Source organism: Mustela erminea, chromosome 1, assembly GCF_009829155.1.
Source record: "Mustela erminea isolate mMusErm1 chromosome 1, mMusErm1.Pri, whole genome shotgun sequence".
NCBI classification, from domain to species: Eukaryota; Metazoa; Chordata; class Mammalia; order Carnivora; family Mustelidae; genus Mustela; species Mustela erminea.
The window spans coordinates 71,119,001-71,145,524 of NC_045614.1; the positions used below are offsets into that span (position 1 = coordinate 71,119,001).

The 26,524-nt window shown below is 38.2% G+C and overlaps 1 protein-coding gene across 2 annotated transcripts in view; it reads right to left on the bottom strand.

The window, feature by feature from the left end:
• The window catches only part of ULK4 (unc-51 like kinase 4), a 628,848-nt gene that overhangs the window by 493,088 nt on the left and 109,236 nt on the right, over positions 1 to 26,524 (bottom strand). For both annotated transcript variants that reach the window (XM_032312841.1, XM_032312747.1), the window contains exons 20-21: positions 16,218 to 16,379; positions 1,652 to 1,834 (exon numbers count right to left, since the gene is read on the bottom strand). In XM_032312841.1, the coding sequence (XP_032168732.1) occupies positions 1,652 to 1,834; positions 16,218 to 16,379 (345 nt within the window). The remainder of the gene's footprint in view (positions 1 to 1,651; positions 1,835 to 16,217; positions 16,380 to 26,524) is intronic.

Sequence of the window (26,524 nt, forward strand, 5' to 3'; positions counted from 1 at the left end):
CATCTTTTCTACCACAATAATTTTTTTCAGTACCAATACTACTCAAAATCAAAAGATTACTTATTCAATACATTTCAGTGTTCAATCATTCCTTTTGTTAAAGTCCATGGAATGCTATATATTATAAAGCAATTACAAAACCACATTAATCAATGCATCTTATTTTACTACCTTTGTGAAATACCATATTTGAAACTCAGTCGATCCATACCTGTTCTGAAAGCGGGAAAAAGCCAAACTGCAAAAACTCTCAGCCCCTCTTATCACAATTTACACAGAAAACTACTCAAGTGGGGCTTTTTCTAATACAATGTAACAATATTTAATGACTTAGAAAATTAATAGTGGAAATTAGATAGACTGTTGGGGAAAAAAAAATAGGTTTTTCTGAGGTTCACACTTCCTAACAGAATCTAAATCAGATTAATCAGAGTAAAGACAAGAAGTGGTTTACTCTCCAGCTTGACTTTGACAGATCAAGTTTACTATGTAAATCAGATAATTATTCATAATTACTGAAATTTGAACTTTTATTATAAAAACCAGGATTTAATGTGTGGACCGTTAACACACAAGAACCAAGGCAAACAGTGTACATAAGTGGTTCTATTCTCCACTTGTTAGGAGCACTATGTTTATACTAAGTTCCCAAATCTCCAGTTTGACAAGCATCTCCCCTCTAAAAAAAAAAAGGGTAATTGGTCCAGTAAGTTTAAAGAACACCAACACTACATTCCCCTTGAGAAGATTCGAAATACACATGAGCATATAAAACACTGGGAAAGGCCATACAGTTAAAACTATCTCTTTCACTTTGAGTCAAAGTTTTCCAAACACATATAGATAAACATGGTCCACATTTTCTACCTGGTAACACCTCACCCAACACTAATATTCTAGGATAGGGCTTCTCAAATCATAAAGTTCAAACAAACCACCTAGAGATCTCATTAAAATGTAGATTCAAATTCAGCAGACCCAAGGTAGGGCCCAAGGGGCTGCATTTCCAATCCTTTCCCAGGTGATGCCTGTTGCTTCTGGTTCTTGGATCATTCTTTAGTGGATAGACATGTTGAGAAGACATGCTGGGGAAGGCTACCACAGAGACTTCTTCACAGCCACACAGTTCTGTGATCAGAACTGAATATTTTAAAACTCCACTATACATAAAATAAGGGACTATCAAAGGAGTAGAAAGAAAGTAAGCTAAAAAGAGAAGAAAGGGAGTTATCCAGGTGATTTGTGTTAACCAAATACTGGACAAGGAAAGGGGCAAGAAATGAATCCAGGTAAATGAGTCCAGAGGATATAAAGGGAAGACAAAGCATATGGGGAAAGAGATGGGGGCTGAGGAACAAGAGCCCTAAGAAATACCAGCATAAAGGAAGGACTCATAAATTTTCCAACTTTTCATTAATAAAATGGGATATGCAGGCAGAGCCATTTACTGGATTTCTATTTTAATCACTAAAAGACCCTTACAACATCTGCAGATGAATGGCCTGTGGTACAGGGGTTTGGCAAAGTTCAAAAAGGTCCCCTGAGAAGAAAAATAAATTCTACAGAGATGACATTACTTGTTTTCTCCTGCAACTGTAATGGTTCAACAACAATTTTTAAAATACAGTAATAGGTGAAATCGAAGTCAAACCTTTTCTTGGATTAGTCTCTGAAGATGAATCCCACAAGACAACATTGCAGTAAATAAGGTCAACATGTACTGCTGAACTTTGCAGATGGCTGAGGCCAGGGAGTTTATCACTGAGTTCAGTCCCACCTTCTCAATAACATTCTGGAAGGCAGTAGGAGAATGACGGGTGATTCTACACAAGGCCTGCAGAGACAGGAGAATAGATCCGTCAGACAAGTCCAAGTGCATTAACTGTGACTCAGAAAGATAACACCAGCTTCTGTGTAAAGGAGTAGAGGGTGCTTACCTTGCCCCTTCATTACTTGTTTTGGCATAAGAAAGTTGGAAAACGTCCGCATATTTAAAAACAAAATAATCCAGCTCCCAGTAAAAACTGTTGTTTTAAGACAACAAAGCCTCTTATGATAAACATACAAATTATAAAGGGTTAACTGAAATGACAAACTAATTTATAAGTCTGTATAGAAAAACTTCCCTTTAAGAAATAAAAAACATCAAGGGCCTTCTTTTTGCAGACACTGGTAAAGGTGGAAAAAACAGCCATAAAAATAAATATTTAACATTTATTGTTTAGCATGAGAAAAATGGTATCTCAGAATATCAGAAGACTATCACATTTAGTTCTCCCAATAACACGTAAGAAAGGTCTTAGTACTAACCTACTCTATAAACAATAGAACTAAAGAATAGAATACTTAGTTACTTGCCCAAAGACATGTACCTAGTAAGTGACAAAGCTAGAATTCAAACCAAGATAATCAGACTTCTGAGCTTTTAACTTGCTCACAGATTAGAGATGAAACATAATTTAAAAACTAATAAAATGTAACAAGTATCGTAACAGAAGTGAGCTCACCAAATTATGCTTGGAAAGGAAAATAAATCAAGTCAACAACATAGGAAGATGGTCTTGAACCTGTTTTTGAAGGGTAAATGGAGAGTGGATAGTAGAAAAATAAGTGAAAAAAATTCTAGCCAGGACCAAATGTGTGACTTGAAACTGTAAAAACCCTAGAAGAGAACACAGGTAGTAATTTCTCCAATATCAAACATAGCAACTTTTTCTAAATATGTTTCCTGAGGCCAGGGAAACAAAAGCAAAACTAAACTGCTGGGACTACATCAAAATAAAAAGTTTCTGCACAGCAAAGGAAACAGTCAACAGAAAGACAGCCTACAGAATGGGAAAATATATTTGCAAATGATACCTCTGGTTAAGAATTGGTATCCAAAATATATAAAAACTCGGGGCACCTGGGTGGCTCAGTTGGTTAAACATCGGCCTTCGGCTCAGGTCATGATCCCATGATCAGTTTCACATTGTGCTCCCTGCTCAGCAGAGAGCCTACTTCTCCCTCTACCCTACCTCCCTGATTGTGATCTAATAAATAAATAAATAAAATCTTTTAAAAAAACAAAACAAAATATTTAAAAACTTATACAACTCAACACCCAAAAAACAAAAAAATCCAATTAAAAAGTGGGCAGAAGACATGAACAGACATTTTTCTAAAGAAGACATACAGATGGCTAACAGACATATGAAAAGTTGCTGAATGTCACTCATCATCAGGGAAATGCAAATCAAAACCACAGTGAGAGCTCACCTCACTCCTGTCAGAATGGCTAAAATCAAAAACACAAGAAACACCAAGTGTTGGTGAAGATGTGGGGAAAAAGGAACCCTTACGTACTATTGGTGAGAATGCAAACTGGTGTAGTCACTGCAGAAAACTAGATGGAGGTGCCTCAAAAAGTTAAAAATAGAACTACTTTATGATACAGTAACCATACCACTGGGTATTTACCCAAAGAAAAATACTAATTCAAAGGGACACATGCACCCTGTGGTTGTTGCAGTATTATTTACAATAGCCCAATTATGGAGGCAGTCCAAGTGTCTACTCACTGAAGAATGCATAAAGAAGATGTGGTATGTGTATATATATATATATATATATATATATATATATATATATATACACATACACACACACATATACATACATACCATGGAATATCATTCAGCCATAAAAAGAATGAAATCTTGCCACTTGAAACAACATGGAGGAGCTAGAGTATAATGCTAACTGAAATAAGTCAGTCAGAGAAAGACAAATACGATCAGATTTCACTCATATGTGGAATTTAAGAAAAAAAAAAAAAAGAAGAAGAAGAAAAAAAAGAGACTCTTAACTGTAGAGAACTGACAGTTACCAGAGGGGAAGAAGGATCAGGGAGGGATGGGTGAAATAAGTGAAGGGCATTACTCATGATGAGCCCTGAGTAATGTACAGAATTGCTGAATCATTCTCTTGAATACCTGGAGCTAATACAACACCATAGGTTCATTGTACATATACTGGGTTTTTTTTATATTAAATTTAAAAAATTCTAGCCAAAGAGAAGAGAGCAAGTGTTCACAAGGAGACATGGAAATGAAGAGCATGGTTTAAGAAGGTGAAATTGATTTGGGGCGCCTGGGTGGCTCAGTGGGTTAAGCTTCTGCCTTTGGCTCAGGTCATGATCCCAGGGTCCTGGGATGGAGCCCCGCATTGGGCTCTCTGCTCAGCGGAAAGCCTGCTTCCTCCTCTCTCTCTCTGCCTGCCTCTCTGCCTACTGTGACCTTTGTCTGTCAAATAAATAAATAAAAATCTTCAAAAAAAAAAAAAAGTGAAATTGATTCAATGAGAACACCCTTCAGGTGCAGGAGGAAAAGCAGAGAATAGGGAAGTACTCTGGAGCCAGAGTTGGTCTACCAATCCAGGACTTTTTTCTTTCTTTTTTTTTTTTTTAATTTATTTATTTATTTTCAGCATAACAGTATTCATTATTTTTTCACCACACCCAGTGCTCCATGCAATCCATGCCCTCTATAATACCCACCACCTGGTACCCCAACCTCCCAATCCCCCACCACTTCAAACTTCTCAAATTGTTTTTCAGAGTCCATAGTCTCTCATGATTCACCTCCCCTTCCAATTTACCCCAACTCCCTTCTCCTCTCTAACACCCCTTGTCCTCCATGCTATTTGTTATGCTCCACAAATAAGTAAAACCATATGATAATTGACTCTCTCTGCTTGACTTATTTCACTCAGCATAATCTCTTCCAGTCCCGTCCATGTTGCTACGAAAGTTGGGTATTCATTCTTTCTGATGGAGGCATAATACTCCATAGTGTATATGGACCACATTTTCCTTATCCATTCGTCCGTTGAAGGGCATCTTGGTTCTTTCCACAGTTTGGCGACCATGGCCATTGTTGCTATAAACATTGGGGTACAGATGGCCCTTCTTTTCCCTACATCTGTATCTTTGGGGTAAATACCCAGTAGTGCAATTGCAGGGTCATAGGGAAGTTCTATTTTTAATTTCTTGAGGAATCTCCACACTGTTCTCCAAAGAGGCTGCACCAACTTGCATTCCCACCAACAGTGGAAGAGGGTTCCCCTTTCTCCACATCCCCTCCAACACATGTTGTTTCCTGTCTTGTTCATTTTGGCCATTCTAACTGGTGTAAGGTGATATCTCAATGTGGTTTTAATTTGAATCTCCCTGAGGGCTAGTGATGATGAACATTTTTTCATGTGTCTGATAGCCATTTGTATGTCTTGATTGGAGAAGTGTCTGTTCATATCTTCTGCCCATTTTTTGATATGACTGTCAGTTTTGTGTGTGTTGAGTTTGAGGAGTTCATTATAGATCCTGGATATCAACCTTTTGTCTGTACTGTCATTTTCAAATATCTTCTCCCATTCCGTGGGTTGCCTCTTTGTTTTTTTGACTGTTTCCTTTGCTGTGCAGAAGCTTTTGATTCTGACGAAGTCCCAAAAGTTTATTTTCGCTTTTGTTTCCTCTGGACTTTTTTCTTTTTAAGATTTTATTTATTTATTTGACAAAGAGATCACAAGTAGGCAGAGAGGCAGGCAGAGAGACAGGGAAGCAGGCTCCCCACTGAGCAGAGAGCCTGATGCAGGGCTTGATCTCAGGACCCTGAGATCATGACCTGAGCCAAAGGCAGAAGCTTAACCCACTGAGCCACTATGGAGCCCCCAAACTAGGGCTTTTGAATTTTATGTCATAAGTAATGAAAGAACCTCAAAAGTTTTTAAGCAAAATTTAAAAAACAAAAAAACAAGGGATGGTCATATTCTGAGCATATACGGGAGACTACAAAGAAAGTCAGAAACAGTTTTACAAAAACATTCATTATGATTCATTATAATTAATTATAATATAATTAATTATAATTATCATTCATTATAATTCATTATAATTAATGTCCTATAACCTCCTTCTTCCTGATTTATATTTTAAATAGATCTATAACATTGATCAATAATGAAAAGATCAAATATAAGATGAATTATTAGGAACCCCTGGGTGGCCCAGTCAGTTAAGTGTCAGACTCTTGATTTTGGCTCAGGTCACCATATCAGGGTCCTAAGATGAAGTCCCCAAGTTGGCCTCTGGGCTCAGCATAAGTCTCCTTAAGATTCTCTCCCCCTCCCTCTCCTTCTGTCCCTCCCCCCACCTCCCTAATGTGCATGTGTACAATCTCTAGCTCTCTTTAAACTAATGAATTAATTAAAGACAAATTGTAAGGAAAGAGGAAGGGAAAAGATAAAGATTTCAAGAAATATTTTCGTCTTCTTTAAAATCTCAGGAAATGGGATGCCTGGGTGGCTCAGTCCATTAAACTCTGCCTTTGGCTCCGGTCATAATCCCAGGGTCCTGGGATCAAGTCACACATTGGGCTCCTTGCTCAACCAGGAGCCTGCTTCTCCCTCTGCTGTTCCACCAGCTTGTGCACACACACACATGCTCTCTATCTCCCTGACAAATAAATCAAATCTAAGAAATTATTTATAAAATAATTTTTTAATTAAAATAAAAATTTTTAAGTTTTTTAATTTTTAAATTAAAATAAAACAAAATCTCAGGAAAAAAATTAAATATTTTTTCTATCTCCAAAAATGAACTTCCTTTAAAAGTTATTGCTATTGATAAAATAAGGAAAACAAGCGTTAATCAGTATAAAATCAAACTTCCAACAAAATGAACAGTTTAAAGTAAATATATTTATTTACTGAATGCTAAACCTTAGTTCCAATCCCTAAGAAAATACTAATGTGATATTATAACCAGAAAGGAAAAGATAATACAACCAATAACAATGAAAATCTGGTACTGAGGTGAGTTAGAGAAAAGAGAAGAAGTCTTCACCCTTTCACATATGCCCTATTCAAAGTTTTCAAGTAAATGCACATTATTTTATAATAATTTTTAAATTACATTTTGATGCCATGACTGTATTAGACATTTTTTAATTAGATGGAAATAAATATTTAAGGAAAGTTTACATTTTTTTTTTAAGATTTCATTTATTTGAGAGAGAGCAACCGCTAGTGGGGAGGGAGAGAGAGAATCTCAAGAAGACTCTGCTGAGAGCAGAACCCAGCATGGGGCTCAATCCCATGACCCCGAGATCTGACCTGAGCCAATATCAAGAGTCAGACTCTTAACCGACTGAGCCATGGAGGCACCCCAGGCAAGTTAACATTATAAATAATGGATATATTTACTACCATAACTGAAATTACTGAATAAACAAATGCACTGAAACCTGAGCATTGACAAAGCACTAACTATATATACTGTTCTGCCGAAACAAAAAGTGTCCCTCTCCTCATGGAACTGATTACCATATGAGATGCATAATCTTATCTCAATAATCACTGACAAATGAATACGGGATCTCAAAGAGATCTGGATGCCCATTCTCACTGCAGCATTAATGACAATAACCAAGATACGAAAACAACTTAAGTGTCTATCCATGGATGAATGGATAAGGAAGATGTGGTATACATGCAATAAATATACACAACAGATTATTATTCAGCCACACAAGAAAAGGAAATTCTTCCATGCACAACAACATGGGTCAGCCTTTCAGGCATTATGCTAAGTGAAATAAATGAAATAAGACAGAAAAAGAAAGATGGATACTGTATGACATCGAAGTACTTACATGTGGAATCTGAAAAAGCCGAGCTCATAGAAACGGAGACTGGAATGTGGTTTCCAGGGACTTGGGAGTGGGAAAACAGGGAAATGTTGGGCAAAGAGTACAAACTTCCAGTGTTATGTTAAATAAATAAACAAGTTCTGGGTATCTAATGTACAGCATGGTAATTATAGTTAATAATAAAATATATATATAATAATAAAATAATGTATTTGAAAGTTGTTAAGAGAATAAATTGTAAATGTCTTCACCACAAAAAAGAAATGGTAAGTAACCTAGAAAATGTAACAATAATCATTGACTATTTCATACACATACCAGGGATTTGTATTCATTTACAGATAGCCATAGCAAAATGAGATTATGGGGGGAAAATCAGTCTATTTTGGACACCTTTCAAATCGTATTTCAGTCTTTCCTCTTCCTTCCATGGGATTTACAGATGGGTAACTTAGACATGATGGTTTGGAAACTAGGAGAGTCGGGTTCTTCAAGTCTAAAGCCCAAATTGTATATGTTTCAGCAAGAAAGTAGCTACTAATATCTGAAAATAGGAGTATGAAAAATGAGTTCACTAAAAAAAAAAACTAGCTCTGATTGTACAACGTGAACGTTTTTTAAAACTCATTTATAACGGATCCAAGAAAATTGCTCTGTATGAAATCAAAACAATTATTTAAGTATTTTAATCCAAGAATTTAGGGGAAAAAAAATTTTTTTTTCAACAGAGTCCCTAAAAGTCATGCTACACTCAGAACGTTTTGAGCAAATTAAGGATTAAACCAACAGTGACCTCAAGACACAAAAACACTGTCATTGGCTTTTTGAAAATTTGGGGGGCAGCTCTCACAGCAAAACTTTCTACCAATATAAAATCCCTACCTGATCATAATGTTCATAATGGGGACTCTTCGTGATAAAAGATTTGTCCAGACTACTTCTAAATGTGTTCAAACCAATATGAGGGGACTAGAAGGTCTCATCTTCAGAATGCAGCTCAGAAGCCTAACAGACTTTCCATTTTAAAAAGCTCCTGCAGAAAAAAAACACTTTTAACCTGCCACTTCTGGATATCAAACACAGTTGAGAGCTTCATGGAGGCTCAAGAGCACACCACTGCTTGTATTTTCTGAATCAAAAAAATCAAATCTCAAGTTTGAGCTCAGTGAACTGGTTTTGAAATATTTATTTATTAAAATAGAGCTTGTGACTACATTTTAAAACTGGGGAAAACACCTGCCATCTAAAATTCACTTCAAATTTTATTCAAAAAGAACACTGTGTTACCCACAGAATTCCTGATAGTCTATATAATAAAGGCAACTCCTAAGAAATAGACTAAGTTAAAAGTGGAGGTGGGTATTAAGGAGGGCACATATTGCACGGGGCACTGGGTGTGATGCATAAACAATGAATTTTGGAATGCTGAAAAAAAATAAATTTAAATTTTAAAAAAAGTGGAGGACAATAATCTATGAGACACATGGAATCACCATGGAATAAAAACTTTAAAAACCATTTCTGTTTTGTCTTTTGAGTGGTTTCTTTCATGTCCTACCAAAATTACCTTGGGAGCTTTTCTAAACTGCACACACTCTCATCTGACTCCTGAGAGATCTTAAGATACAACAGAATAAGGGAAGGGGGTATGTCAAGTGGAGGAAGTAGTCAGTGCTGCTTGAAAAGCTCCTGGCCAACCCCAGTGAGAAACACTATGCTGCAAAATTCTTCACTTTTTATCCCCTTCATCTCAACCTATCAGTAATGATGTTTACCCCAGTTATCATCCTTATCGGGGTCATCTTTCTCAATCTAACTCTACAGGTTTCTCGGTCCCCACTATGGTTCATAGAGATTTCTTATAATCCTAATAATTTTAATAATCTTTTATCCATCCAATATATTTCCTAAGTCAGGTCCACTCCACCCAACAACCAATTCCTAAGCCATGGAAACATTCCTGAGTGGGAAGGAGAAATGCACCATCCTTCACTCACACCAGGCCAGGCTCTTGTCTTCCAAGAGCTTCAAGGACTAGGTTCTCCCACTTCAGCAAGTTGTACAATCAGCTGGAGGCATGTTAACATGCAGATTATGGAGCCTCTGCCCCTGGAAATTTCCTATTTAGCAGGTCTGGGTCAAATCTGGATTTCTTTTCTTTTTTTTTTTTTTTTTTTTTTTTTAAGATTTTATTTATTTATTTGTCAGAGAGAGAGAGAGCGAGACCGAGCACAGACAGAGTGGCAGGCAGAGTCAGAGGGAGAAGCAGGCTCCCTGTGGAGAAAGGAGCCCGATGTGGGACTTGATCCCAGGACGCTGGGATCATGACCTGAGCCGAAGGCAGCTGCTTAACCAACTGAGCCACCCAGGCGTCCCCAAATCTGTATTTCTAACAAGTTCCCAGGTGATATTGATGCTGCTGGGCCAGGGACCACACTGGTACAGGGGAATGTATGAGACCAGGAGATGACCAGGAAATCACTGTGCTGGCAGGCACAGCAGATGCAGACTGTTACAAACAAAATGAGCAAGTCAGTCCCTAGCACTGAACACCGCTTTCCCCAGCCACAGCCCAGCCATTCATCTGGTTACCAGAGCACCTACCTTGTGTGCTCAGGAAGGGAACAAGGGGGAAAGGGCTCCTATCTTCCTGGAACTGACACTGAGACAGAAAATCTGGCTTCCATACTTGAGGTCAATCGAGCTGTGGTCACTGCTATGAGCAAAACTACAAAGAGATTTGAGGGTCCAGGGGATGTCCTACCAGAGGAGCTGATACGTGAAATGTGAAGACTCAGCCATTTGAAAAGAGCAACCAGGCACAGGAAACAGCAAAGGGGAAAGTGCTGAGGCAGAAAAGTGTTTGCAAATTCTAGAAAATGTCAGAACAAAATGTGGCTGAAGCACAGAGAGTGAGACGATGAGCTTTAGGAGGTGTGACAAAAAAGGGAGGCAGGGGCCAAACCATCTGAGATCTTGAAGGCAGTGATAAGAATTCTATCTTTAACTCCAAATGGGTATGTTAACCTCCAGCACACATTCCTGAGAGAAGAGTTTGGAAAAAGAAAAAGTTCAGGGACACCTGGGTGGCTCAGTGGGTTAGCCACTGCCTTTGGTTCAGGTCATGATCCCAGGGTCCTGAGATCGAGTCCCGCATCAGCCTCCTTGCTCAGCGGGAGCCGGCTTCTCTCTCTGCCTCTGTCTGCCATTCTGTCTGCTTGTGCTCTCTTTCTCTCTGACAAATAAATAAATAAAATCTTTAAAAAAAAAAAAAAAAGGAAGAAAAGAGAAAGGAAAGAAAAAGTTCAGCTCTGTTAGGGAGGAAGGAAATGTCATTCCCTGTTAGGAATTTACATGAAGTGTGTTCAGAATGTCTATTTTCAGTTTTTGTCACCTCAATCTTTAATAGATCCTCAGGTAAACCTGTTTACAAGGCAGAAACAATTTGCTTAAGATTACATTAGGATAATTTTATTTTAGGATCCTCCAACAATGATCTCATACTTTTATATAACAAAATATATCTATTTATATTTTATATAATAAAAAGGATCACCTCACTTTATTACTAGCAAGACCTTTGTGAGCTATTTTTGTTTCCCCAGTAAAAAATGGATGTTAACTGTTATTAAACATCTACTCATGATGCCCCCCTCAATTCATGATGTGGGACAGAAGGATCCCTTCCTCTCATTTTTTGCAGGAAAAATCTTCACTTGTAATCAAAGACCTGGCTTCAAACAGAGAGATGAATCCTGGCTTTATATGAGTTGATAATCAATATAATTACATTATAATTATAATAAGCTAACAACTACTTTATTAAGCATAATGTGTTAACTGCTTTAAATAGTATTTATTTATTTATTAATGAATTAGTCCTAAAAGTGAAAGCCTCGCCAATTCTTAACTTCTACCTGGTATTTTGCTTAAAGTTGTACCAATCCTTGAAGAAAAATAGTAAAAAGCTATAAGATACATGATTTTTAGGAAATGCTCTCTGTGTGGAGAATGATATTAGTGGGGCATACTGGCCATAGGAAGACCAGTGAGGAGGCCACTTGAGTGGTCCACAGGAGAGATGGTGGGGCCTAGACCATGGCAGTAGCAACACAGCAACCTGAGAGGGAACGAGGTTCCCAGGAAGGTTAAGTAACTGGATGTGAACAGTGAGGTGAGAGGAGTTAAGGGAAAGTATGAAAAAGAACACTTGACCCTTTGTTTTCCTTAATCCATCTCCTCTCACTTTCCCCTCCCAAGGTCAACATGTCAGTGCTTGAGGAAAGGGGACGGTAAGGGGGAGGGGGAACTGAGCACAAGTGGTCAAGGAAGCTGGGTGGCAATGGCAAGGAAGACAGAGGATGACACAGTGGAAGTGGCCTGAGTAGATGGAGTCTGATATAAGTAAATTCACTGAACAAACCAGTACAGATATGGAGAGTAACAGGAGCCGTGTTTGTCTCCATCTGAGAAGGGATTTACAAACACGGAAAGGGGGAAGGCTAGAAAGAATCTTAAGGTATTAGATTAAATTTGGAAGTATCAATATGAATGCATGAGTTTTGTTCTGAATATGTACAATGATACATATAAAAACAATTATAAATACATAGGGATGGATGGATATATTTTTTCTAACTCTGAATATTAAGAAGACATAGAAACAATGACACCCCATAGGAATAAACACAAAGAGCACCCAGATCTTGGCTTCTAAATACCAAAGTTTCCCCCCCAAAAAATGACTGATTCCAGAGCTGGGAGAGAGAAAGTAAAAAATAACCCAGAACATCAGGTGATATCAGAAAATAATGAAGTGCTCAAACAATGGTGGAAATGGATCCACCGAGAGGCACCTAGGTGGCTCAGGCGTTAAGGGTCTGCCTTCGGCTCATGTCATGATCCCAGGGTCCTGAGATTGAGCCCTGCATCAGGCTCTCTGCTCCATGGGAAGCCTGCTTCTCCCTCTCTCACAACCCCTGCTTGGGTTCCCTCTCTCACAACCCCTGCTTGGGTTCCCTCTCTCACTGTCTCTGTCAAAGAAAGTCTTTAAAAAAAATTTTTAAATAAATTTTTAAAAAAGAAATGGGTCCATAGAACACAGAAGCCAGCTTGAAGGGCTCACATTGGCCAAATCTGGGATGACTAAAGCATCCCCACAAATAATAATAGTGGCAGGAGTATCACATTATGATCCATTGCACAAAGTAGTTATTCATCAAAATAATTATATAAATACACACATACACATGGAAGAAGAGAAAGAGCTCTGTTATAGTAGAATACCAACCACTACCAAAGACCCGTTTTTCCACAGCTCATGAGATATACAAGAAGAATGGTTTTGGGAGCATCTGGGTGGCTCAGTTAGTTAAGTGACTGCCTTCAGCTCAGGCCATGATCTTGGGGTCCTGAGACCAAGCCCTGTGTCAAGCTGCCTGTTCAGAGAGCAGCCTGTTTCTCCCTCTTCTCTGCCTTTTACCCCACACACCACCTCCCCCTCACCCAGCCACTGGCTTGTGCTTTCTCTTTCTCAAATAAATAAAAGCTGAAGGAAGGAAGGAAGGAAGGAAGGAAAGGCAAAGAAAGGAAGGAAAGAAAGAGACAGAAAGAAAGAGAGAGAGAAGGAAAAAAAAGAGAGAGAAAGAAAGAGAAATGAGGGGCACCCGGGGTGGCTCAGTCAGTTAAGCTTCTGCCTTCCGCTCACATCATGATCTCAAGACACATGGGTGTCAGGCTCTCTGCTCAGCTGAGAATCTGCTTTCCCCTCAACCCTGCCATTCGTGCATGCTCTCACTCTGTCTCTCTCTTTCAAATAATAAATAAAAATCTTTCTTTAAAAAAAAATGGTTTTTACACGTTTAGAGGGGCTGTAGAAAACAAAACAAAAAGGATGTGCAACAGAGACTACATGTGGCCTACCAAGCCAAGTTCTTTATTATCTGGCCCTTTATAGAAACCAATTGCCAACTCCTGCTCAAGAAGAAATAATAAAAATAGATGATCCTCCCATGACTCCTATCACAGACTGGTTACAGGCAGGAGTTGTCAATAGTGCTAAGGAGGTTTCATGAGGAAGCACCAGACAGACCCAGGTCAAGCCTCCCTCTATAAAATAAAAGCCCTATATTCTTTAAAATAGTAAAGGACATGAAGTACACAGGAAGACTGGGGAACTGTTTCATATTGGAGGAGACTAAAGAAATAGGAAAACAGTACAAAACACATGATACTGAACAGGATCCTGGAGCAAAGAAAGGAGAGACTTTTTTGGGATAATGGGCAAAATTTCAGTGAAAAATTAATGATTCAGATGAAAGCTAAGAGCAAAATACAAGCACCCCAAGATGAAAGAGTGAAGCTTAATGTGTCAGGTGAAGAAAGGCCTAACTTTGGTGAAAATTGGAAAAAAAAATTTGCCAAGTAAAGAAACTAAGCTTGAGTATAAAGATGAAAACTACATAAACCCAAATAAAGCAAGACAGACTTTTTTTTAAAGGCCCAGAATTAAAATGGATGTTTTTAATTTTTTAAATTCAATTTAATTAACATATAGTATATTATCAGTTTCAGAGGTAGAATTTAGTGATTCCTCAGTTGCATACAACAACCAGAGCTCATCACATCATATGCCCTCCCCAATGTCCATCACCCAACTGCCCCATTCCCCTACTCCCTTCCCCTTCAACAACCCACAGGTTATTCCCTACAGTTAAATCTCTGATGGTTTGCCTCCCTCTTTGTTTTCATCTTCTTTTTCATTCCCTTCCCCTACAATCCTCTGTTTTCTTTCTTAAATTCCACACGAGTGAATATATGCTATTTGTCTTTTTCGGACTTACCTCACTCAGCATAATACCCTGTAGTTTCATCCACATCATTTCAAATGGCAAGATTTCATTCTTTCTGATGACTGAGTAATATTCCATTGTATATAGAGAAGATGTAGTGTAAAATGGATGTTCTAAGATAGGATTCCAAGGTGCCTTGAGAAAGTTCACTGGTATACTTTGTAATTCTTTCTGACAGTCTCTCCATAATTACTAATATCATAATTAGGGTTTTTTCTGTCAGGTTGAAATCATGTGGCTCCAGAAGCATGTGTGTGTGTGTGTGTGTGTGTGTGTGTGTGTGTGTGTGTAAGAGACAGACAGGAAGAGAGGCAGATGCTACACACCCTTTGCTTAATAACAGTCAACAAACAGAATGGTTAGCATTTGTTACATAGGTAAATTTAAGGTAAGAACTGGAAGACATCCATAAATATTACCAGGATTTAGCAACACAAACATCAATAAATATCTCAGCAAGACCAGCTTCAGTGGCATTTTGGGACAGATACTGCACTGGGTTAAAGAGGAAACGGCCAGAAAGGAGTGACAGTTTGTGGCAATAATTCTTTAAAGAAGTACGGATGTGAAGGGGGACATGAAGCCCAGCGACTCTTTGATATGTCTGCATGTGTGCTTTTATTCTTTGTAATGGGATAAAGAATACCTGAATGCTGATTAGAATGATCTAGTAGAGAGGGAGAGTTAAAGATTTAGGAAAGAGCAAAAATAACCATTTGAGTGAAATTCCCAAGAAAGGAACAGGAGGAAGATGGGAAAAAATAGGGAGAGATTTGTCTCTACCAGGAGAAGGGATAGTTCATCAACTCTAACAGGAGGGAAAGACAGGACCAGGTAAGGGCAGGCGGTGGGATGTAAATTAGTCTACAGACATGGTAGACGTACGCTGGGATAATTACCACTGGAAGTCTCCATTTTTCTCTGGGAAGTACTGGAGAAAGTCACTTACTGAGGATGGAGGAGAAAAATATGGGTTGGAGGTCTAAGGAAAGAGAGTAAGGGAGGAAAGAGAGAAGTGCAAGAATGAGCAGGGGAGAGAGAGAAACAGCAAGGCTGCCATAAAATACTGAGAGTCCACATGAGACCAGTGATCAAAAAGAGTATTTTAATAAATTGTATGAGCAAGGGTTGTATTTGTTCAACAGACTGTTAAATTGATACAACCATGTTAACACCTCTTCATACATAATTATCTTTTACACCAAGTCACCATAACCATGTGAGCAAAGTAGTAGACAGCCAATCAAAATACAAAAGCTGCAAAACCACAGATGCCAGAACATTAACATGAATTCACCTCATAATTAATTCACAATAAATTTAGTATAAAATCTGAAAGAGGTGGCTAGCAGGAAAAATCAGGGAACACTAAACATAAACCAAACCAAGTGCTATACCCTATCCATGAGCACAGTATTCCACTATCACTTCCCAATTGTTTCTGAAACCATAACATATGGTCACACAAGGTCCCCACAGTTCCAAGGTTTTCCAACCCCAATTTTGAAAATTTTGTTTTAAAAGAAAAATTCTTGTTCTCACCAACTATATTAGTCTGAGATTTGTGTGCTACTTATTCACTGAAATTTACTGTATTTGAAATTTACTCTATTTCTGGCAGTTTGTCAGACTTCGTATTTAAATATACCCAGATATATCCCCCAAAGATGCTCCATCTTACCGATATTGCTGTGATCCTGAGAGAATCAACAGTGGAATGTTTGAATAGGTACCATAAGACGGGTCCAACTTCCCCTGTAATAAAGCCCTGGGCCTGAGCAGAAAAGGTAGTGCAGACATTTTCAATAATCTTTGCAGCCATGTGATTCACAACACGTTCTTCCTAGTGAAAGAGAGAAGAGTGAAAGGGGTTATTTAACAGGAGAAATACATACATGCAATTTATTCATAACCAGTGCAAATAAAGGCCTGATACCAAGAATATATTATCTGCCTCTGCATGTATTAGGTACTTAGAAGGTGTGATCATCCTTTCAGACTATTATGAAATTACGACAATTTAATCACTAAATCAATTTAATCTTTTAATCACTAAAACTTAGCATAACATAATTTTAATATATTTTAATAAAAATAAGAGACTCTGGAAAACAGTACAGAGATTCCTCAAAAAGTTAAAAATAGAAATGCCCTACGATCCAGCAATTGCACTACTAGGTATTCACCCAAAGGATCAAAAATACTGATTTGAAGGGACACATGCACCCTTTTTTTATAGCAGCATTATCTGTAATTGTCAAATTATGAAAAGATCCCAAATGTTTATCAACTAAAGAATGCATTTAAAAAATGTGGTACACACACACACACACTGGAATATTGCTTAGCCATCAAAAAGAACAAAATCTTGCCAACTGCAGTGACGTGTATTATGTTACACAAAATAATTCAGAGAAAGACAAATACTCTATGGTCGCATTCATATGTGGAATTTAAGAAACAAAACAGAAGAACATGGGAGGAAAAAAAGAGAGGCAAGCCATAAAACAGACCTCTTACTTACAGAGAACAAACTGGGAGTTACTGGAAGGGGGGGTGGGTTATGTGGGCAATGACTATTATGGAAAGCACTTCTTGTGATGAGTACTACGTGTTGTATGTAACTGATGAATCACTAAAATTCTATACCTGAAAATAATATTACACTGTATGTTAACTGGAATTTATATAAAAACTTGAAAAAGAAAAATACAATAAATTTAAAAATTAAAATGCTAAAATAATCTGAAAAATATGTAATATGAGTATAACATAAAAATGGAAGATACTTTTAAAATCAAAAGCACCAAGAAGAACAATCTTTAGGAATCACTCCAGGCTGGAAATAATTAGCATACCAATCAGCCAAACACCACCTAAAATACAAGGCAATGTCCCAAGAAATGTATTGCCTCAGGAGTGTGACCAAATTAATACTAAACTAAAGGCTGTTCTGGATTGTCCTAACAATGCTTAAAAACTAGCCTCAAAAAGGATCACACTGGGGGCGCCTGGGTGGCTCAGTGGGTTAAAGCCTCTGCCTTCAGCTCAGGTCATGATCCCAGGGTCCTGGGATTGAGCCCCGCATGGGGCTCTCTGCTCCGCAGGGAGCCTGCTTCCTCCCCTCTCTCTCTCTGCCTGCCTCTCTGCCTACTTGTGATTTCTCTGTCAAATAAATAAAATCTTTAAAAAAAAAAAAAAAAAAGGATCAAACTGGAGGAAACAAGATGGCACAGGAATAGCAAACTGAAACAGCATTAGGTCCCAGTAGTTCAGCAAGATAGTTATCAAACCATTCCGAATACCTACAAACTCAACAGGAGATTGAAAAGAAGAGCAGCAATTCTAGGAACAGAAAATTGTCCACTTCCTGGAAGGTAGGATATGCAGAGAAATGAATCCGAAGCAACAGGAAGAGAGACTGCAGTGGGAAGGGGCAGCTCCCAGGAAGCCATGGAGCAGGAGAGCACATAATCAGAACTTTGATCCACTGCGAAGTCTGCTCCATTGAGGAAGTCTACTCTACTGAGGAATAATGCTCCAGAAGCTACACAAGAGTCGAGCCCTCGCAGGCACAGGGTGGTCTCAGGACCCGCAGGGATACCAAAAGACAGGGATGTCTGAGGGTGGTGAAGCTGTCAGGTATCAGAGCAGGGAAGCTGACTACAGAGACGGAACTGGAGCCAAGGAACAGGCTCTCAGCTCAGGGATACCTTAAGCCATGATCCAAGGTACTCTCAGGCCACTACCCTTCAAGCAGGGACTGCACAAGTGGCAGATCCAAGGAAACCCCCTCCTTTCTCCTCTGGGAGGAGTGCACAGGAATGTGTGGCAGGAACCTTCTAGGTTTGGCAACTCCAAACAGGGCTGTGCACCAGAGATAAAAATGCTCAATCACAGGCCAGGTGAGCACAGAGTGCATCCAGAGACTAGAGAGACTGGGGGGACTGACTGCTTTTTGCACTGAGGAGTGGAGCCCTGAGCTCTAAGCTCCACCAGGCCAGAGACTGGGAGCCTACCATTTTCACTCCCATCCTCCAGAGCTCTACAGAAAGCATTCAGGGAACAAAAGCTCTGGAGAGCAAACCTTAACAGATTGCTTAGCATGGCCCTTGGTAAGGGCATGATAATTCCAACTCTGGCAAAGACATTTGAGAATCACTGCAACAGGCCCCTCCCCCAGAGGATCAGTAAGAACATCCAGCCAAGACCAAGTTCAGATCAACAAGAACTACGAACTCCAGAGCTATGAAAAAGCACTGCATAGAATTCATGGCATTTTCCCCACGATCCTTTAGTCTTGTTAAGTGAATTCTTTTTAATTTCCTTTTTTATTCTATTTTTTAATTTTCCTCTTTCCTCTTATAATGTTCTTTAACTATTTTATCTTAAGAATATCTTTTTCTGGGCGCCTGGGTGGCTCAGTGGGTTAAGCCGCTGCCTTCGGCTCAGGTCATGATCTCAGGGTCCTGGGATCGAGTCCCGCATCGGGCTCTCTGCTCAGCAGGGAGCCTGCTTCCCTCTCTCTCTCTCTATGCCTGCCTCTCTGACTACTTGTGATTTCTCTCTGTCAAATTAAATAAAATCTTTGAGAAAAAAAAAAAAAAAGAATATCTTTTTCTTTTAATCTTTTTAAATTTTCATTGTTAAAGTCATATTTTACCCTTTCATTGTACTTAATTTTATTTTTAGTACACATATAGGATTTTTTCTTTTAAATGTTGGGATACAATTTCTTCTAATAAATCAAAATATATCCTAAATTTAGCACATGATTTTGTTCTACTCTCCAGTCTGATCACATTCTCCCCCTTTTTTTTCATTTTACAACCAACTTCCCTTATCAATTCATTTTTTAGAATCTTTTCTTTTTTTTTTAATTTTCATCTTTACAGTCATATTCCACCCCTTCATTGTGTTTACTATAATCTTTGTGTATATATATACTTTTTTTTTCTTTAAAATTTTAGGAGGTAATTTCTTCTAAGAGACCAGAATACACCCAAAATCAAATGGATGACTTTGTCTTATTCATCAGCCTAATATATATATATATATATATGGGGAAGAATATATATATAGATATATGGAGAAGAATGGGGGGGATATATATATATTCCCCCCCCCATTCTTCTCCCCCTGTTTCAGGTGTCTTCTGATTTGGTTAGCATATATTTTTCTAGGGTCTTTGCCACCCTTTTAGTATTTTATTCTCTAATTCATATATTCATATCTGGATAAAATGACAAGGCAGAAAAACTCACCACAAAAAAAAAAAAAAAAAAAACCAAGAGGCAGTACCAACAGCTAGGGACCTAATCAATACAGACATTGGTAATATGTCAGCTCTAGAGTTCAGAATGACAATTCTCAAGGTGCTAGCGGGGCTCAAAAAAGGCATGGAGGATATTATAGAAACCCTGTCTAGAGAAATAAAATCCCTTCTGGAGAAATAAAAAACTAAAATCTAACCAAGTTGAAATCAAAGAAGTTATTAATGAGGTGCAATAAAAAATGGAGGCAATTACTGCTAGGATAAATGAGGCAGAAGAGAGAATTAGTGATATAAAAGATCAAATGATGGAGAATAAAGAAACTGAGCAAAAGAGAAACAAATACTAGACCATGAGGGAAGAATTCAAGAGATAAGTGATACCATAAGACGATACCATTAGAATAATTGGGATCCCAAAATGAGAAGAAAGAGAGAGGGGGGCAGAAGGTATATTGGAGCAAATTATTGTAGAGAATTTCCCTAATATGGCAAAGGGAACAAGCATCAAAATCCAGGAGGCACAGAAAACACACCTCAAAAAAAATAGGTCCACACTCTGTGATCTAATAGTAAAACTTATAAGTCTTAGTGACAAAGAAAAAATCCTGAAAGCAGCCCAGGACAAGAAGTCTATAACATACAATGGTAAAAATATTAGATTGGTAGCGGACTTATCCACAGAGACCTGGCAGGCCAGAAAGAACTGGCATGATATATTCAAAGCACTAAACAAGAAAAATATACAGCCAAGAATACTATATCCAGCTAGGCTGTCTTTGAAAATAGAAGGAGAGATAAAGAGCTTCCAGGACAAATAAAAATTAAAAGAATTTGCAAACACCAAACCACCCCTCCAGGAAATATTGAAAGTGGTCCTCTAAGCAAAAAGGAGCCTAAAATAGTAGACCAGAAAGGAACAGAGACCATATACAGTAACAGTCACCTTACAGGAAATATAGTGGCATTAAATTCATATCTTTCATTAGTTACCCTGAATGTAAATGGGCTAAATGCCCCAATCAAAAGACACAGGGTATCAGAATGGATTAAAAACCAGGACCCATCAATATGCTGTCTAGAAGAAACTCATTTCAGAGCCAAAGACACCTCCAGATTTAAAGTGAGGGGGTGGAAAATAATTTACCATGCTAATGGACATCAAAAGAAAGCTGGGGTGGCAATCCTTATGTAAGATAAATCAGATTTTAAGCCAAAGGCTATAGTAAGAGATGAGGAAGACACTATATCATACCTAAAGCATCTGTCCAACAAGAAGATCTAACAATTTTAAATATCTATGCCCCTAACATGGGAGCATCCAAGTATATAAACCGATTAACAACATGATCAAAGAAACACATCAACAGTAATACAATAATAGTAGGGGAACTTAACACCCCCCTCACTGAAATGGACATATCATCCAAACAAGAGCTCAACAAGGAAATAAAGGCTTTAAATGACACACTGGACCAGATGGACATCAGAGACATCAGAGATATATTCAAAATATTCCATCCCAAATATCCACATATTCTTCTCTAGTGCACATGGAGTATTCTCCAGAATAGATCACATCCTGGTTCACAAATAAGGTCTCAACTGGTACCAAAAGACTGGGATCATTCCTTGCATATTTTCAGATCACAACACTCTGAAGCTAGAACTCAATCACAAGAGGAAAGCTCAAATACATAGAGGATAAAGAGCATCCTACTGAAGAATGAATGGGTCAACCAGGAAATTAAAGAAAAATTGAAAAAATTTTGGAAACAAATGAAAATGAAAACACATGTTCAAAATCTCTGGGACACAGCAAAGGTTGTTCTAAGAGGAAAGTATATAGCAATACAAGCCTTTATCAAGAAATAAGAGAGGTCTCGGTACACAACCTAACCCTACACCTAAAGAAGCTGAGAAAGAACAGTAAAGGAAGCCTAAATCCAGCAAGAGAAGAGAAATCATAAAGATCCGAAAAGAAATCAATGAAATAGAAGCCAAAAGAACAGTAGAACAAATCAACGAAACTAGAAGCTGGTTCTTTGAAAGAATTAATAAGATTGATAAACCCCTGGCCAGATTTATCAAAAAGAAAAGAGCAAGGACCCAAATTAATAAAATCATGAATGGAAGAGGAAAGATCACAGCCAACACCAAAGAAATACAAACAATATAAGAACATATTATGAGCAACTATATGCCAGCAAATTTGACAATGTGAAAGAAATCGATGCATTTCTAGAGACCTATAAACTACCAAAACTGAACCAGGAAGAAAAAGAAAACCTGAACAGACCCATAACCAGTGAGGAGATTGAAGCAGTCATCAAAAATCTCCCAAAACACAAAAGCCCAGGGCCAGAAAGCTTCTCAGGAGAATTCTACCAAACATTTAAAGAAGAATTAATACCTACTCTCCTGAAACAGTTCCAAAAAATAGAAATGGAAGGAAAACTTCCAAACTCACTTTATGAGGCTAGCATTACCTTGATCTCAAAACCAGACAAACACCCCATCAAAAAGGAGAATTACAGACCAATATCTTTAATGAACACAGATGCAAAAATTCTCACCAAATTACTAGCCAAAAGGATCCAAGAGTACATTAAAAGGATTATTCACCACGACCAAGTGGGATTTATTCCAGGGCAAGGTTGGTTCAACATCTGCAAATCAATCAATGTGGTACATTAGTAAAAGGAAGAGTAAGAACCATATGATACTTTCATTAGATGCCGAAAAAGCATTTGACAAAGTACACCATCCTTCTTGTTCGAAACTCTTCAAAGTGTAGAGATAGAGGGTACATAGCCCAATATCATAAAAGCCATCTATGAAAAACCCACAGCAAATAGCATTCTCAATGGGGAAAAACAGAGCTTTTCCCATAAGGTCAAGAACATAGCAGGGATGTCCATTATCACCACTGCTATTCAACATAGTACTAGAACTCCTAGCCTCAGCAATCAGACAACAAAAAGAAATTAAAGGCATCTGAATCAGCAAAGAAGTCATCCAACTCTCTTTGCAGATGATATGATACTTTATGTGGAAAACCCAAAAGACTCCACTCCAAATCTGCTAGAATTTGTACAGGAATTCAGTAAAGTGTCAGGATATACAACCAATGCACAGAAATCAGTTGCATTTCTATACACCAATAGCAAGACAGAAGAAACAGAAATTAAGGAGTTGATCCCATTTACAATGGCACCCAAATCCATAAGATACCTAAGAATAAACCTAACCAAAGAGGCAAAGAATCTGTACTCAGAAAACTATAGAACACTCATGAAAGAAATTGAGAAAGACACAAAGAAATGAAAAACCTTCTATGCTCATGGATTGGAAGAACAAATACCGTGAAAATGTCTATGCTACCTAAAGCAATCTACATGTTCAATGCAATCCCTATCAAAGTACCATTTTTTTTTCCAAAGAAATGGAACAAATAATCCTAAAGTTTATATGGAACCAGGAAAGATCTCAAATAGCCAGAGGAATATTGCAAAAAAAAAAAAAGCCAAAGTTGGTGGCATCACAATTCCAGACTTCAAGCTCTATGACAAAGCTGTCATCATCAAGACATATGGTACTGGCACAAACAGACACATAGATCAATGGAACAAAATAGAGAGTCTGGAAGTGGACTCTCAACTCTATGGTCAACTAATCTTTGACAAAGCAGGAAAGGATGGCTAGTGGAAAAAAAAAAAGACAGTCTCTTCAACAAATGGTGTTGGGAAAATTGCACAGCGACATGCAGAAAAATGAAACTGGACCATTTCCTTACACCACACACAAAAATAGACTCAAAATGGATGAAGGACCTTAATGTGAGACAGGAATCCATCAAAATCCTTGACAAGAGCACAGGTAGCAACCTCTTTGACCTCAGCCACAGCAAGGCAAGGGAAGCAAGGGCAAAAATGAACTATTGGGGGCGCCTGGGTGGCTCACTGGGTTGGGCCGCTGCCTTCGGCTCAGGTCATGATCTCAGGGTCCTGGGATCGAGTCCCGCATCGGGCTCTCTGCTCAGCAGGGAGCTTGCTTCCCTCTCTCTCTCTCTCTGCGTGCCTCTCTGTCTGCTTGTGATCTCTGTCTGTCAAATCAACAAATAAAATCTTTAAAAAAAAAAAATGAACTATTGGGACTTGTCGAGATCAAAAGCATTTGCACAGCAAAGGAAACAGTCAACAAAACTAAAAGAAAACTGACAGAATGGGAGAAGATATTTGCCAATGACATATCAGATAAAAGGCTAGTATCCAAAATCTAGAAAGAACTTATCAGACTCAACACCCAAAGAACAAATAATCCAATCCAAAAATGGGCAGAGGACATGAATAGACATTTCTGCGAAGAAGACATCTAGATGGCCAACAGACACATGAAAAAGTGCTCCACATCACTCGGCATCAGGGAAATACAAATCAAAACTACAGTGAGATACCACCTCACACCAGTCAGAATGGCTAAAATTAACAAGTCAGGAAATGACAGATGCTGGCAAGGATGCAGAGAAAGGAGAACCCTCCTACACTGTTGGTGAGAATGCAAGCTGGTGCAACCACTCTGGAAAACAGCATGGAGGTTCCTCAAAAAGTTGAAAATACAGCTACCCTACCACCCAGCAGTCACACTACTGGGCATTTACCCTAAAGGTACAAATGTAGTGATCCGAAGGGGCATGTGCACCCAAATGTTTATAGCAGCAATGTCCACAATGGCCAAACTATGGAAAGAACCTAGATGTCCATCAACAGATGAATGGATAAAGAAGATGTGGTATATATACACAACGGAATACTATGCAGCCATCAAAAGAAATGGAATCTTGCCATTTGCAATGACTTGGATGGAACTAGAGGGTATTATGCTGAGCGAAGTAAGTCAATCAGAAAAAGACAATTACCATATGATCTCTCTGATATGAGGAATTTGAGAGGCAGGGTGGGGAGGCTTAGGGGACAGGGAAGGAAAAAATGAAACAAATGAGATTGGGAAGGAAACACTATAAGAGACTCTTAATTTCACAAAACTGAGGGTTGCTGGGGGATCAGGGGGTAGGGAGAGCGTGGTTGGGTTATGGACATTGGGGACGGTATGTGCTATGGTGAGTACTGTGAAAAATGTAAGCCTGATCATTCACAGACCTGTACCCCTGGGGCTAATAATAATTACATGTTAATAAAATAATTTTTTTAAAAAGGATCAAACTGTTTCTACATAACTTAAATGATCCAAGAAAAACCACACAAGAATTTAAAGGAATAAAAGATAATTACAAATTTAAAAAAATCTTTAAGTTGGTTCCACACCCCATGTGGGCTTGAACTGACAACCCTCAGATCAGGAGTCCTATGTTCCTACAACTGAGCCAGCCAGGTGTCTGCAAAATAGAAAAATTTTCAAAATAAGAATACAAAAACTCTAGCACCTAACAATATAAAAAGTACAATGTCTGGCATCCATTAATATTGCCACACATGCAAAGAAACAGAAAAAAAAAATGACTCCTAAGAAGAAAATTTAGTTAGAAATGAAACGTACAATGGATTTAGAGAAAAATATATTAAAATGGCTATTATAAATATTGTCTATACACTAAGAAGGAAGAAGAAAGCATAAGCATGATAAAATGTGAAATAGAAGATATAAAAATGGCCCAAATCAAAAGGCCAGACATTACAGAGTCTTATATGAAAAATATACTGAGTTGGATTAACAGATTACATTCTGGAAACTTAATGATTACTGAACTTTGAGACATAGAAATTACCAATAAAAACTATCTAAAATAAACACAGAAAGAAGGCTGGGGGCAGGGAAAGGGAACAGAGCATCAATGCATCAGTGAACTATAGGGCAACTTCAAACAACCTAATGTATACACAATAAAATCCCAAAGATGGCAAGAGAGCAGTGGAAGGTTGAAATACAGGCTGAAAATTTTTAAATTCACAAAAACTAGTAATTCTCAACTTATGAAATTCAATGAACCTCAACTGGGAAGGAATCAAGCAAAAAAAAAAAAAATTACACCAAGGCACATCATACTCAAACTGTTAAAAACAATACTAAAGATAAAAAGACACATTATGTAGAGGGGAACAAAGATAAGGGTAACAGAAAACTTCTCATCAGAAACAATGCAAGCCAGAAGATAGTGCGAGCAGTATCTTTAAAACATAAAGGAAAAAAAACAAAAAAAGACTGGTAACTGTCAACCTACAAATGTATTTCCAATAAAAATACCTTTCAAAAACAAAGATAAAGGTGGGGGTGGATAGGGAAGGTTTGTGAAGGGTACAAACTTTCAGCTATAAAATAAATAAGGTCTGAGGATCTAATGTAAAACACGGTGACTATAATCGACAACCCTGTACTGTACAATGGGAATTTACTTAAAGAGTAGAATACAAATGCTCTCATCCAAAAAAGAAGAGAGAGGTAAATATATGAGGTGATGTTTTAATTAACTCAGTGGGGGAATCCTTTCACCTTGTATATATAGATCAAATTATCACTATATCACACTTAAAATTGTGTCAGTTGTACCTCAACAGGTACAACAACAGGGTCGCCTGGGTGACTCTGTTGTTAAGCATCTGCCTTCAGCTAAACTCATAATCCCAGGATCCTGGGATCAAGCCATGCACCCTGCTTCTCCCTCTGCCTCCTCCTCTGCCCCTCACCCACCCCACTCACGT